The sequence below is a fragment of the Anneissia japonica genome, unplaced genomic scaffold (genome assembly GCF_011630105.1).
Source record: "Anneissia japonica isolate Jap-2015-1 unplaced genomic scaffold, ASM1163010v1 scaffold287941_len684077_cov200, whole genome shotgun sequence".
Taxonomy (NCBI): Eukaryota; Metazoa; Echinodermata; class Crinoidea; order Comatulida; family Comatulidae; genus Anneissia; species Anneissia japonica.
The window spans coordinates 387,770-401,727 of record NW_022713799.1 but is presented as its reverse complement, the minus strand read 5'-3'; the positions used below and the strand labels follow the sequence as shown (position 1 = coordinate 401,727).

Here is a 13,958-nt window from a genome sequence, read left to right as displayed (position 1 = left end):
TTAGTACAATACTCTGTAATGTGTAGAGAAAATATTTTTCAATAAATCATGTATTATTTAAAGTAATATGAAAAAAAGGAATCCAAAAATGATTATAATTTGGTTTATGAGCTTTAATTTAATAGTTAGCACTCCACAATTTCAATTTGAAAAATTAGACTACATTCATGGTTTCTACACTCTTTGACTCGTTAATATTCACCAATTTGTCACATGTATAGATATAAATGACACATTTTCCATCTTTAATTTCTTGATTGTTATAATCAGTGATGCTAATATGAGCAAACATACACATTATATCTACTCTAATTAACACACTTTGTTTTTCTGCACGCATTCGTTAGGGAGAGGGGGTCATCGATCCCCGTATTATGACATACCAGGTATTAGAACCATTTCACCTGTTAACCAGTTAATTTTTTGTGTGTTGCGTTGTCATCTTTCATGTTAACATGATGGTTAAAGCACCATTATCAATCTTTAGTTTTATAGCCTAAACCATGCCATTTTCCATTCTCTTTGCTTCTTTTGTTGGTTTTGTTTTCATTTTGTGTTGTCCGTCCTCTTTTTATTCTATTTTTCATAAACATTAATTATTTTAAGTAGAAGATATAATTCTTATAAGCATTTACTTCATGTGCTTTGCTGTTATAATGTTCTCATCTGTGATTGGTTAGTGTTGACCATGTGACCTAATGCATGATTATTACAAATGTGAAGATGATGTTTATGTGATGTGTGGTGGGTGGATTTTCATTTTGTTGTCACATAAATGGTTTTGCCCAACATTTAATGTACATCATTGTATAACTGAAGTATCTTGAGGACTACAGACATATTCGATATTTTATTATCCTTTTATGAATTAACGTTACTGACTTATGATGTTGCAGTTGCATTTTTTAACTTTTACTTTGTTATTAGTTACATTCTATGATGATGTTGATGGTTAGGATGTTAGTGTTGGTGGTGATGATGTTGACAAGAGTTGTAGTGTGGAGATGATGGTGACGTCGAGACGATGGTTTAAATAAGGAGAATGATGGTGGGGATGAAGGGAGTGTTAGTGGTAGAGATTATGGTGATGTGGAGAGAATGGGGATAAGTAGGATGATGGTGATGATGGTGACAGTAGTAGTGGTGGTGATGATAATCATAGTGTTGTCAGCAGTGGTGTAGGAGATGATGGTAGTTTTGTTGATGGTACAGCAGTAATATTGATAATTTTCGTTTGGCTAAGCGTTACTCATTTATTATAAAATACAGTTATATTCTTTCATGTTCTTATAGTTCTGTTGTCAGTGTTTTCATTTCTGTTTTCTTTGATAATTACACCATTTTTGTGTGATTTTTTTAATTTATAATTTTTCATTACCGTTCATCACCACCTTTGCAGAATATTGTCCTGCTATAATTAAACAAAAAAAGTTTTTGTGGGTTTTTTTTTTTAAGGTGTTTACTTCAGTAATAAAGCTTAATTTGTTACATTTCACCTTCAAATGCAACTTGGATATTCATTATAATTAATCACTTGGAACAACGTTTATTGAAAATTTTGTTTTTGTATTTATTCATGTTGTGATTGATAAATAACCAATGATTGTTTATTTCAGTTATAATTTATTGCTACTAGAATGTTATGTTTTGATGGTATTTTATAGGTAACATTACAGACAAGTACATGCACAGACCGGCAGAAGGAAAGAAATCCAAAAAGCGTGGGAAGAAAGGACGGAAGAAGCGCACTGTGTCCGTGTCCAGTGATGATATTCCCATTGTGCATACAGTTGATATCATTGAGGAGGAAATGCCGGAGGTTGGTAGCCTGACTTTAAGTTGCATGCCTATATATAGTGATGATGTACCTATACACGCCCGTGTTATGATGTCATCATGACCATATATAGGCATGTCACATGTTTTTGTCAAATAGAGTTTGATAGGCTTGACAGTGCTTTATGTTTACATTTAGTCAATGGATATTGCTCTGACCTGCTGTAGTGCATTAAGATAGTGAGACTGAAGTTTAAGGTTGGGTTGAGCCAGATCTACCAATCAACACCACAGAATTGTGTAAAATCATCGGAACAAATATTTACAGCATTTTATATTTTTTATTGAGCCTTGATGTTTACCGTTCATTGTCAGAAATTTACTTTATTTTATTCGGGAGAAATTGATTAACTAATCAAGCAAATTACTTATTGAGATTGTTGTGTAGATTTTAGAAACTTTTCCATAACAAAATGTATTGTTGTTGAATGAATTAATCAACCAATCACTCAATCAATTTATAGCAGTAGATAACCTACAACACAAATTAGAAGCAGAAACTAATATTTCTATTATTATTTTTTAATGACTATTATATATAAAATGGAAATTAATGATGATGTTTGTGACTTGATTTCATAGGGTGCTACAATATCAGAAGATGATGAGGAATTACATGATGTTAACGATCCACACAGAGCCTTGAACATTGATCTTGATGCGTATGTTTTATTATCTCGTTAATTACTTAATTAATTAGCAATATTATAGATAATTAATATAATAATTGATACTAATAATGTGTCATATGTATATAATAAGTTATAAAAATTGAATCAGACAAGCGCAATAGAATTAAGTTTTTCAAATAACTTCATGTAACATTGGAAAGATTCAATATCCTAATTAAGTTTTGCTGATTTACTTTTTAAAATTTAAATTATTAGCCAATTAAAGGGTTTACGCAAAGACTATTTTACTTTACCTATCCCGTTAATTTGCATGGTATATAAAAATCACACTCATTTTGCATTTAACTCTAGTGGAGTGGGGTTGAATAGCTTGCTTTCCAATTCCAGTGTCCTGTGTTCATTTCCTGTCACGGTAACAGAATTTTTCTCACGACCAATCAACTCCACTCCCTAAACCTCCTAATGAGACTTAGTCTATGTAAAGCATTTTGTGTATGTTTGTCTTGTGACACTATTGCCACTTTGAAGAGTGATTAAGTTAACTGCTTGGTATATCCTTGGCTTTAGAGCCTGAAGCTATATAGAATAGAATCAAAATATAAACTCTGTCTTTAGCAAATCCCTGGCTGCAGTAACATAATTATCTTAAATTGAATATATTATTCAAGTTCATTAGTTCAACACAGATTTTTAAGCTGCTTTGATACGGTCTATAGCTAGGCAGATAATGTAAGAATAATATTTAAAATTCTGATTGTCTTGCAGTCCTCTTGATGCCCATGAGAAGATACCTGTGCGTAGACATCATGTTGTCGATGGCAAAAGCAAACCAGCTGAAGATCAAGATGCTACTGATGGCAAGACAAAGAAGAAAACTAAAAAAGATAAGAAGGCACAAAAGAAAGTCAAGAAAGAAAAAAAGGTAGTTACTTTTTCCTTTTTATCAAAGTAAACCTGTGCTAATTTTTTCAGGCTAGGTTAAGTTTTTGAAAATACATGTGAGAGACAGATGTGATATAGACAGTTATAAGAATCATAATTATAATATGTGGCAAAGACAAGCCAAACCAGTCACTTCGTCGCAAATTGTGTTTCAGAGATAATGGCTATGACATGCTGGAATATCAAAATTTTTGAAATCTATTTTATTGCACTAAACTAACCTTTATATATCTATACATCATGCTGTGTTGTTATTTTCGCCATTTTAAATGTTAAAACAACAATTTTTAACAATTTGGTGATTGTTTCTGCCTGAAGAAATGCCCAAAATCATAAACTTTGAAAGCAGATTTCTCAAATATTGTTCTATAAACAGCTGTATATTTAAACGCTTGTAACTTCAAAAAGAAATGTTGGATTTAAAATTATTTTTTAACCATTTTATAGCTTTCATTTTACTGTTTTGCCCTGTATTAATAACTAAAAATTGATTTTTGTGATGAGTGACTGGTTTGGCTTGTCTTTGCCACATATAGCAATTAGCAGAACCAAGAGTAACAAATTGGTCTTCTCAGACCAGCCCTTATTTGACAAGTCCACATGCATTGCAAATAGTTCCATTTCAAAGTTGACTAAAATTATTGCAAAGTATCGTATGTGGAGGACCTACTTACAGTCCACACACACTGAGCATGCAGCTGGCGGTAAAGGTATATTTAATTGTTGAAGCTTTAACTCTGCCCTTATGAAGCTTAAGCTTTGCCACATTTTATTGTGATATGCCCATATTTGGGTGTAATATGGCATCAACATGCCCGTATATGAGCATATCACACAAATTTGTCATATAAGAAATTATAGATTCGGAGATTTAGTTTTCATATCTAATGTGTTGTCTTTTAAGGTTATTTGTAAATATGATAATATTGCTCATTGTAGAAAAAGAGATCAAAATCAGAGGCTGATGAAGAACCAAAGGTTGAAGTTAAAGCAACAGAGGAAAATGAGGAAAACTTACTCGGTGGTGAACCAGAGCCTGTTACCAATGGAGGATTGGAGGAAGCGTCACCAAGCACAACAAAATCAACAGCTTCTCAACCAGAAGAACCAGAAAAAAGCAAGGTATTTGCTATTGCAAACATCACTTTGGATTTTAACATGGAAATTAAAGTTTGTATATTTATATTTTTATATGTATATGGTATACATTAAAATACAAAATACTGTACTGAACAATAATGCTGTTGGAAACCAGGGGTGGATCTCGGTAGAGGCACAGATTTGATAAGCAACAGCTACAGTAAAATGTAAACTTAAGTAAACATCCAGAAATATAACCAGAGCTTTCAGACAAAACTAGTCTTTCCTTTGTGATGAGTATATGGATATGTATATATATAGTTTTATAATAGTAGTCCTATAAATAGTGCATAATACTAAGGACATCTGTGCTGCATGCATCCCCTGTTTGTATTATAAATTAATGAGTTGCTCATCAATTTTGCTTTTATATTTGTCTTTTGAAGTATGATGATATTAACTTCTGGTTGACTAAAGAAGATACAACAAAAAAACCTGAAGCTGTAGAAGAAACACCAGAAACAGAACATGCACCTGACGAGGTAAAATAAATTAATACACATGAATTTACTTATATAATTATTAAATAAATGTATTAGTTTGTGCTTTGAACCACTGATATTTGCTACAATAGAGGACTGGGTCTAGTTGAGTTTAATTCAACTTTTATTCACTTTAAAAACCACCAACAATGATTTCATGTGCTAACTAATTGTAATTTTGTAATGGTGGAAGGTCAAAGAATAAAAAAGGGATGATAGATTCAGAGGAAGGGGGAAGATGAGGCCAATGTACAATAGGAAAAGGAAGAAATTTACATAGCATTTGTGTAGTATCCACTGTCTTCCAGTATATACCGTTTCATAAAGAATAATGAAATGTAACAAACCAATAAAATTTACCTATATGTACAGAACATTTGTTCATTCAGATATTATCAGCTGTTTGGTTAAGATGGTCTAGTTGTTTGTACTGTATAGCCACTGTGGGCAGGTGTAATGCAGCGGTTCAGTTACTGCCGCTTCCTGCCAGGACAATGGCTTGTTTGGTCCACTGCATTTCACCTGCATACAGTGGCTGTATAAACAACTAGTCCATTTTAACTAAACAGCTGATAATATCTGAATGAACAAACATTCTGAATATAATGGTAAATTTTATTGGTTTGTTTGATTTTATTATTTTTTACGGAATTTGCCACTTATATGGCTATTGTAAGAGACATCAAAAGTTGGGAATAATGAAAAGGAATTTCAATTTGCAAGCTAATTTTAATAATTAAATGCAAAATATAGCACTGTGTATATCAACCATAGAAGTGGTTTGGGGCAGTGGGAACAGTTTGTTTCCCAGCCACAAAGTTGAGATTTCAATCCCTCATTCATTTTGAATGTGTTCTTTAGCAAGGCACTCTATTTACATTGCTTCAGTCTATAATTCTGTAGCTTTGAGTACCAGGTAATTGCTCTGAAAGTAGCCTGTGATGGACTAACCTCCCAAGGGGGAGGGGGTGGGTGGGGTTAATCACACTCTCAACTGTTTCATGTCACAGAAACTGGGGATACAGTAAGCTCCAACCTTATGAGCCTAGCAGCTCACAAAGATTTACTTTACTATACAAACCAGCTGATGTTGTTTGATTATATTTCATGTAAAGTGTAGTTAGGAATGTGGTCTCGTTAGTGTACAGCTTCATTATATGCATACATTAGTTCACATACTTAATAAAGTATTTGGTTATAAAACACCAGTATATAATTGATACTTTATTTCTCTACTAAATAGGCAATTTGAGGGAAAGAAGGATGTAAAATGAAAACTAATAGTAAATAATCCAAAATATTAACAATTAAAACTATTACATTGTATAAGATATTCCATAATGAAGCACCACCATACTTAAACACATTATTTACCGCTAAGGAACAAAAATACCATACAAGATCTAATGATGTCTTGTCCTTGGAAAAACCCAAAACTGAGTACAAAAAGCGAAGTTTTTCGTATCATGGAGCCAAATTATGGAATAGTCTTGAAAGTGCAGCTCAAAATGCAACAAATGTTTATTCATTTGAACAGTTATTACCCAGTGGTGTAAGTTTTTGAATTTGTTTATGTTTACTTTTATAAAAATTGTTTAGTAAATGGTGTTAATCTTTTTAGTATTTAATCAATATCATGGCCTTGTAGAAGAACACCTTCTGGTGATACAAGCTTTTCTGTGTTTAAACAAAGCCTTTATTATTTTTATTATTGCTGCGAAGCAGCCAATTCATATTCTTGACAGCAATTTGACCTCTGAAAGGTCATTGTTTGTCAAAAATCAATCGCCTGAGACAACTGAAAAGCGGAGTTTCCTTCTTTCGTTCTGCCGGGTAAAATCAATTACTTTAGGCCGACGTTTGTAGACTAACCTACTCGTACCAACGTCGGCATGTCGCGACGCTGGAGTACTATTCAATGTTTTTACTATATTTCTAGGTTTCCTATTTCTACGTTTAATCGGCTCCTGTCTCAGCCACAATATTTTGAGGACAATATTATTTACGAACCCAGTTAAACTTATTTACTAGCCTATTTCAACGTGCTAATTATTACATTTAGGCGACGCTTGTTGTAGACTGGCATAGTGTTTGCGGAAATAAATACCATTTTATACACATGCGCAGGTCGATTTGCCAGCAGCGAGTCATCGCCAGCAGCAGCGAGCCATCGCCAGCAGAGAGATGTCACTGCAGCAAAACACTATTGTACCAACGCTGTTCTAATAATATATAGACAATGGGTCGTGCTCATATTATTTGTTATATTTTTATTATTCATTATTTTCACATGACTCGCATAAATAATTTTGTTCGAAGAACATTTTATGCAGTTGTACTTCGCAGCACTTCACTTGCAATTTGCAATTTCTAGTTATTATTATTATCTTTGTTGTAGAAACATAAGAAGAGAGAAAAGAAATCAAAGAAAGATAAGAAAGAGAAGAAAAAAGATAAAAAGAAAAAATCCAACAAAACAGAAGAAGCAGAAGCTATTGCAAATGAGAATGGAGGTACTGTTGTTGAAGAAGTGGAAGTCCAATTACCAGTAAGTTAATTTTCATTAAAATTAATTAATAAATTGCTTTTATTTTACTAATTATTTGGACTTTATCAGTTAAGTTTTTTATTAAGCAATTTCTTTTCTGAGTTTTTTATGTTTTATAATAGTTTTTCCAGTTTTTGACACGCACGCAATAAATTGTTTGAACTTCAATTGATCCTTTTATAGGAAGTGAATAATTATCTGTATGAAATGAAGATATTTGAACTATCAAACAACCAATTTTATCAATATTCACAACATTCACTAATGATTTTACATGCTTGTAAATTGTTGAAGTCATTATTTTTGTGTAGTGGTGAATTTAATGTCCATTTTAATGCGATGTGTTTAACACAATGTATCATTTGAGGTAGTTTTAATTTATATATTACAATGTATTTCTTTGTAGCAATTATCAAGTTACAAACCACTGGCTGAAAACAAATCAATAAAACTAGTAAGTACCAATTTAAAAGTTGCTTTTGTATTTTTTTTTTCTTTCGGTTGTGGGTGGGAGATTATTCTTACAGGATGCTATTTTCTACAGAAGTAAATATCATTCCTGCTATGTTGAACAATTTGTGGTGTTAATTTCAAGTTCCAGGAACAACAGTATTTGGCTTGTTTCCAAGAGTGTTCTATTCCCCTGTTTTTATCTCTTAGAATGATTTCCCTTCTACTGGCAACCAGCTCTTTGCGTACCCATGCTGATACTTTGCTTTTCATATTTCCTTTCATAATGAATGTATTAGAGACTCCATGCTACTAAGGCTGTGGCTTGTGAGGAGCCTTTGTGATACATATTAAAATAATATAACAAAATACAAATATATATGATTACTGTGCTTTACTCAAGAGATGTGGAGAATATAATTATGATCTTTATTTGCAACACTTAAATGGTCTATAACATTTATCTGTCCGAGAGCAGATCATCTGTGAAAGATGAGTTATTAATTTAATTTCCTTTAATTTATGATTTCAGACGTATGAAACACGAATTGATATGAACCACAGTAAACAAGTGGTTTTATCCATCATCTTTAGTAACTTAACCAATTCACAACTCAAGTCTTTAGATTTTAATGTACTTGACTCTCTCAACACACGTCTTGTAAGAGAGGTAAGGATTGTTGGCCTTTATTTATATATCTATTTAGGTCTATTTGCCTATCTGTGTATGTCTATATGTGCCTTATCTTTTAATGTAATTGAGTGTTAGAATTTATCTTTTTGGGGATTTTTGCATAATTGGAACTGAATAATCAAATGTTACTGAAGATGTAATGCCATTTCTTACCCTGACCTTCAGAAAGAAAGACTCGTTATTAACCAAAACTCTACAATTGTGCACTTCATGTGTAACCATCAGATGTTACTGAAATTGTAATACCGTTTTTATCCTGACATTTGTTGCCAGGATATGGACCTTCAGAAATGCTAGCTTTTTAACTCTGCAATTGCGCACCATCAGATATTGCTGTATTTGTTATTAATGGGGGTTTTTTTTGTACATTTTCTTTGCGATACAGAGTGGTGCTTCCTCTCATGATGGCATCAGTGTACCATTCCAGCTTCCTGCTGGTGCCACAAATGAAGGCCAGTTTGCTTTTACTGTTCAAAATGTTACCATGCCCCAAAAACTCAGAGGAACATTAACTTATATGATTAAGGTAAGCATCAGGCTTTAGATGTTTTGTTTATAATAATGATAATATTAGGAAGACAGTGTTTATTTAGCCGGTAGTTTACTTGGTTTACAAAGCCTTTTCATGATAATTAGTGAGGGCGCACTCCAAGGATGGGCAAATTTGATTTTTTACTTTGTAATAGTAATAGAGGGATTTAGCAATGGGCGTCACATGACCTAACTTGGGTGTTGGATATAAACAATCCACGGACACAGCAGTGTTTTACATGGAGATTGCTATCGCGGCTGTCCCTTGTTTATTGCTGTAAAGATCATCATAATTCCCAGTAAACTATATCAAATTGATTGGAAATTAAACTTAAGAATTTTGCCTTAATGGTTTGCTAATGCTGTAAAGGATACTGGCCGCAGACATTGAGATTTTTAGACAAATGTTAGGCCTAGGCTCCTGCACATCTATGGCATGGTTAGGTATGCATGATGGTCTTCGACTCGCGAACTACGCTGTGATGTTAGGGCAATCTAAGGTTTATGAAGGATCACTTAAATTTCAAAGCATACAATCCAAGAAGAATAAGTAAATAAACACTATTTTGAACAATCGTATTGCCATTCCTAGCCATTTGCTTCTCACGTTAACAGTGGTTGGTTTTTTTCGAAACCATGACATTATCTTTTCCTATGCTATCGCACTGTAATGTTTTTCATGTATATCCAAGTTAGGTCACATGACCACCTGTAAACAATCATCGCTAAATCCCTCTATTGTGGAGTCTTGTTTACTGCTTTTATCCACTAGCAATAGGTGCTCATGGGTAATTATGCTTCCTGGGAATTTGAATACGTTATCCATGTCCATAATGTGGAACTTGCTCTGCTTCCATCGGGAAGTGTTCCTAGACATGAAGGTAGCTCAATGCCAGAGCAATTTTGTCATTCCAAATCCATTTATATTCCTGGATGAAGAGGAACAGATGGGGGAAGTCCCTTACATGAGGACACAATCAAAGTTACCAGACTTGTGCTCAAACCAGCAACCTTTTGAGAAAAAAAAACATCAAAGCATTACTTCAGTGTTCATTCTTCTACTTATGTATCAGGACACTGTTGTTGCTAGAGCACACATCACTAGAGTGTGCTATTTTGATAATAGAATTTAATTCTATATCTTTTTCACCAATTTCCTTAAAATCTTGACAGAAAAAAAGTGACAGAAAAAAAAAATGTTTTTTCAGGATGAAGCTGGATCTACAAGTGAAAAGATTGATTTTAAAGTACATCTACCGGTAACAGCTTATACCACTGCAGTTCCTTGCACGGGGTGAGTTGGAAAGTGGGAGAAAAAAAAGAGAGAGGGATTGTAGTGTTTATTAATGTATAATGAATAGTGTTAAATAATTTGTTGAATGGATCAGATGTAAAATTGATCTTAATTATGAAAACTGTGTTATTTAAGTTCACTCAAGCTATCATCACTTAATATTATAATACATAATATACATAAATCATAAATATAGTAAATTTTAATATTCTATAACCACAACATTTAATGTTATCTTTATTGTAGAACTGAATTTGCTAATCTGTTATCAAGTGGTGATTTGCAAGCAAAGAATTCATTAACAATAGCCTCTGTACCTATGGAGTTTAACTATGCCCTGCATAGGGTATGCTTCTTTACTCACTGCCGATTAGTTGAAAGGGTCGGTGACTCTGCCTCATTGTACTCTTGTTCCATCCAGAGTCATCATATTTGTTTACTAGTCAAATTATTGGTAAGTAACAAGGATTCTTGATAAAGCAACATTTTCTCAATTGTCCCCTCTACTACTACTGCTGACCTTGTGGAACTCAAAGACAATGCTAGGATATGTGAATTAAATATAGACCTGTGTATAGACCCAATAAGAAGAAGAATCAACATTTTAGATTATAGATATCAATGGAATTGTTGTGAATGGAATTGTGGTAGATTTCAATCTATTTTTCCTGCTATTTTGTGTTGAATTCAGAAAGGAAACAATGATTACAGAACTGAAAGTAACAGATTCTTTTATTCTTTTGTTAAACTTTCTTTGTAGGCAAATAATGGTTTATCAATAGAGGGCAAAGGCTCAGATTCTACACTACTATCAAGCTTTTTGGATGACATCAAGGCAGTTCTACTGGAAGAATAATCATCAATACAAATTATACTTAGTTAAGTGGTCCATGTTAGTGCTCATCAGGGTTTATATATGCTTGGGAATATTAAGCACACCTAACAGAATGGAGGAAAATTATGCTTCCATTCTGATGTGACTATGAAAGGCAATGATTATTAAGGTTAGATTACACAGGTGTAATTTTCCCAGAAAAATATAGAATGGATTGGAATAAGACTAAAATGCTGTTAGTTGGTGTATTCCGACTCCCAGAAATTCCATTCCTTTAATGGCTAATTGTGTTTACAGGAAGCCAGACAGAAATTTTAGCTATAGAAGACAGAATAATTTATGAACGTTGTGAGCATATATTGTCAAACTTTATTTTAGCAATACAAATTGTAAAGCTACAAACGTGTGTTACTGATTACATCCTCCTTTACAGCAGTATGGCTGAGTAAATGATACATTACATATAACACCTTTAATTAGAATACAGGTGCCAAGACAAGCCATGTGTTTTGCATGACTGATGTCAAGATACTCCAGTTTTGTTTTATACTCATTTCAGTCAGTGAGATTGAATAATGATATCTGTTAGAATGCAGACATTTTAGCTAATCACATCTTGTATAAAGATGGATTTTGTTAGGATGCATATATTTCCTGCCAATCACATATGATGAGTGTTTATTAAAATGCAAATATTTCATCCAATCGATTCTTGCATAAATATCTTCTCTTGATTTGAAACTAATAAATATGTTTTTATTTGCTAAGCCAATCATTACATTGAACAACAGAAAATTCTCCATGTACTTTCACTTAATACCAGTGGTCGATATCTTCTGTAATGTGTAATACCAAATGGTATATTTATGTTTTTTTCTTTATTTAGTCTCCATTCTTCAAATGATGTTGATGTATATTTATTATTCTAAAGAGGGCATTTGATATAAAGGAGCTCAATCAGTAAAATATGTTATATTGCTGAGAAGCATGTAATGATATTATGGTTTTGCGGAATATTGATTGAGGATTTAAATTTAAATGTCATAGATAGAAAAACTTTGATAATATTGATACTATTACTGTCAAAAACATCCATTCCATCCTATTTTTATGATTCTGTGTATAATACTTTTTATTTCATGATTCCTTACCTTCTTTTTTAGTTTTTACATCAACAAGTGGTTGATAGGTTGACTAATGTATTTTTTCGCACCTGTGAATTTCTCCAACTCATCTATTCACTAAAAGAATATGCTCTCAAAAATATTCAGCAACAGAGCTGAAGTGTCTAAGATTATATAGATAGATAGATACAATATATAATATAGTATATAAGTAAAAGAGATATATACTTCTTTGTGATAAGTATTGTCTTTGTTAAAACAGTGAACTTAATACTAAAGGATCGTCTTGGTAACAGATTGGAGCAGATATTTTGTCTTAATAAAAAGTATTAGCTTAGCCCTTTTGTTGACATTAAGACCCATGTCAGGAAGTAGAGGTAAAATCCTCAGTGTTATGGTTATTTTGTTTATTTTTGTTCTGAAATATATGAAATGTTTGTTAATTGTTAGATATATTGGTAAAACTGCATCTGATTTACATATTCAATAAACAGGTGTGAAAGATGTTGGCATGTGTTAACACTGAGCAATAGAAATTATTTGATGATGGATTGTAATATTTAAATTAATATTAAAATTACAATGGTCACCTGGTATTGCACTTGGTATTTTATTCCAGGTGACGTAGTTTCATTGTGACATGTTTCTATTCTATAATCCCTTGATTTGTGTATGTTGGTGATCAGTGATTGCTGAATCACTAAGAGCATATCCAGTAATATATTTTATAGACAGTAAGCATCCATCCTATGACTCATACTACCATAAAGACGATACAAAATGTCCGATATACTCTATAAGTGTAGATGAAAAATCTGTCTAATAATTGCCTTTAGATTTAACCATGGCATTCTCTGATGTTAGAATAATAACTTGTATTAAAATCATTGTAAGTGTGTAATTATTGTTGTTGTTACGTTCATCTATTTATGTTTCAATATCTATCACTTTTGTTGAATGTTGTGATTAGTTGTTATTTTTTTATTAGTAAACATGTAAATGTATAATTGTGACCAAATAAGAATAATGTGAATTTGTGTTCAAGCTAAAGATCTGGAGACTAATTAACTGACTGATATAAGAGATTCGTCTTCGGTATTGATAATAAACATGCTCTAAATGGATAGATAATGAAAATTGATGTGTTCTTGGTTGATTTGAAGTGCATCTCTCATTGCAGTACTGTAGTTAGAAACTGTTGTTATCAATATTCTTTGCAATAAATACATCTGTAGCCACTGTGTACATAGTAAACTGCCATACGTAAATGGGGAAGAGGTCATTTGAGGTCATAAACCCGAACCAACAAACTTTTACAACACATTGCTATAGTATTTGCATTAAAAAAAATAGCTTGAAATATCATTCAAGTGGCCACCAATGGCAGCTCAGGATTTGTATGACTGGGGATGGGAGTTGAGTCTGACAGTGGTCAGGGGTCCACAGGCTT

General features: G+C 32.6%; 1 protein-coding gene across 6 annotated transcripts in view; it reads left to right on the top strand.

The window, feature by feature from the left end:
• The window catches only part of LOC117108753 (AP-3 complex subunit delta-1-like), a 43,717-nt gene extending 30,072 nt beyond the window's left edge, over positions 1-13,645 (top strand). For 5 of the 6 annotated variants that reach the window (XM_033250884.1, XM_033250882.1, XM_033250885.1 and 2 more), the window contains 13 exons: positions 348-386; positions 1,665-1,819; positions 2,419-2,498; positions 3,234-3,390; positions 4,350-4,532; positions 4,937-5,032; positions 7,431-7,580; positions 7,987-8,034; positions 8,563-8,700; positions 9,110-9,250; positions 10,464-10,549; positions 10,796-11,003; positions 11,310-13,645. In XM_033250884.1, coding sequence (XP_033106775.1) covers positions 348-386; positions 1,665-1,819; positions 2,419-2,498; positions 3,234-3,390; positions 4,350-4,532; positions 4,937-5,032; positions 7,431-7,580; positions 7,987-8,034; positions 8,563-8,700; positions 9,110-9,250; positions 10,464-10,549; positions 10,796-11,003; positions 11,310-11,405 — 1,577 coding nt within the window. In that variant the 3' untranslated portion in view covers positions 11,406-13,645. The remainder of the gene's footprint in view (positions 1-347; positions 387-1,664; positions 1,820-2,418; positions 2,499-3,233; positions 3,391-4,349; positions 4,533-4,936; positions 5,033-7,430; positions 7,581-7,986; positions 8,035-8,562; positions 8,701-9,109; positions 9,251-10,463; positions 10,550-10,795; positions 11,004-11,309) is intronic. The other variant, XM_033250887.1, reaches the window with a different exon arrangement.
• Positions 13,646-13,958: the final 313 nt, after the last annotated feature.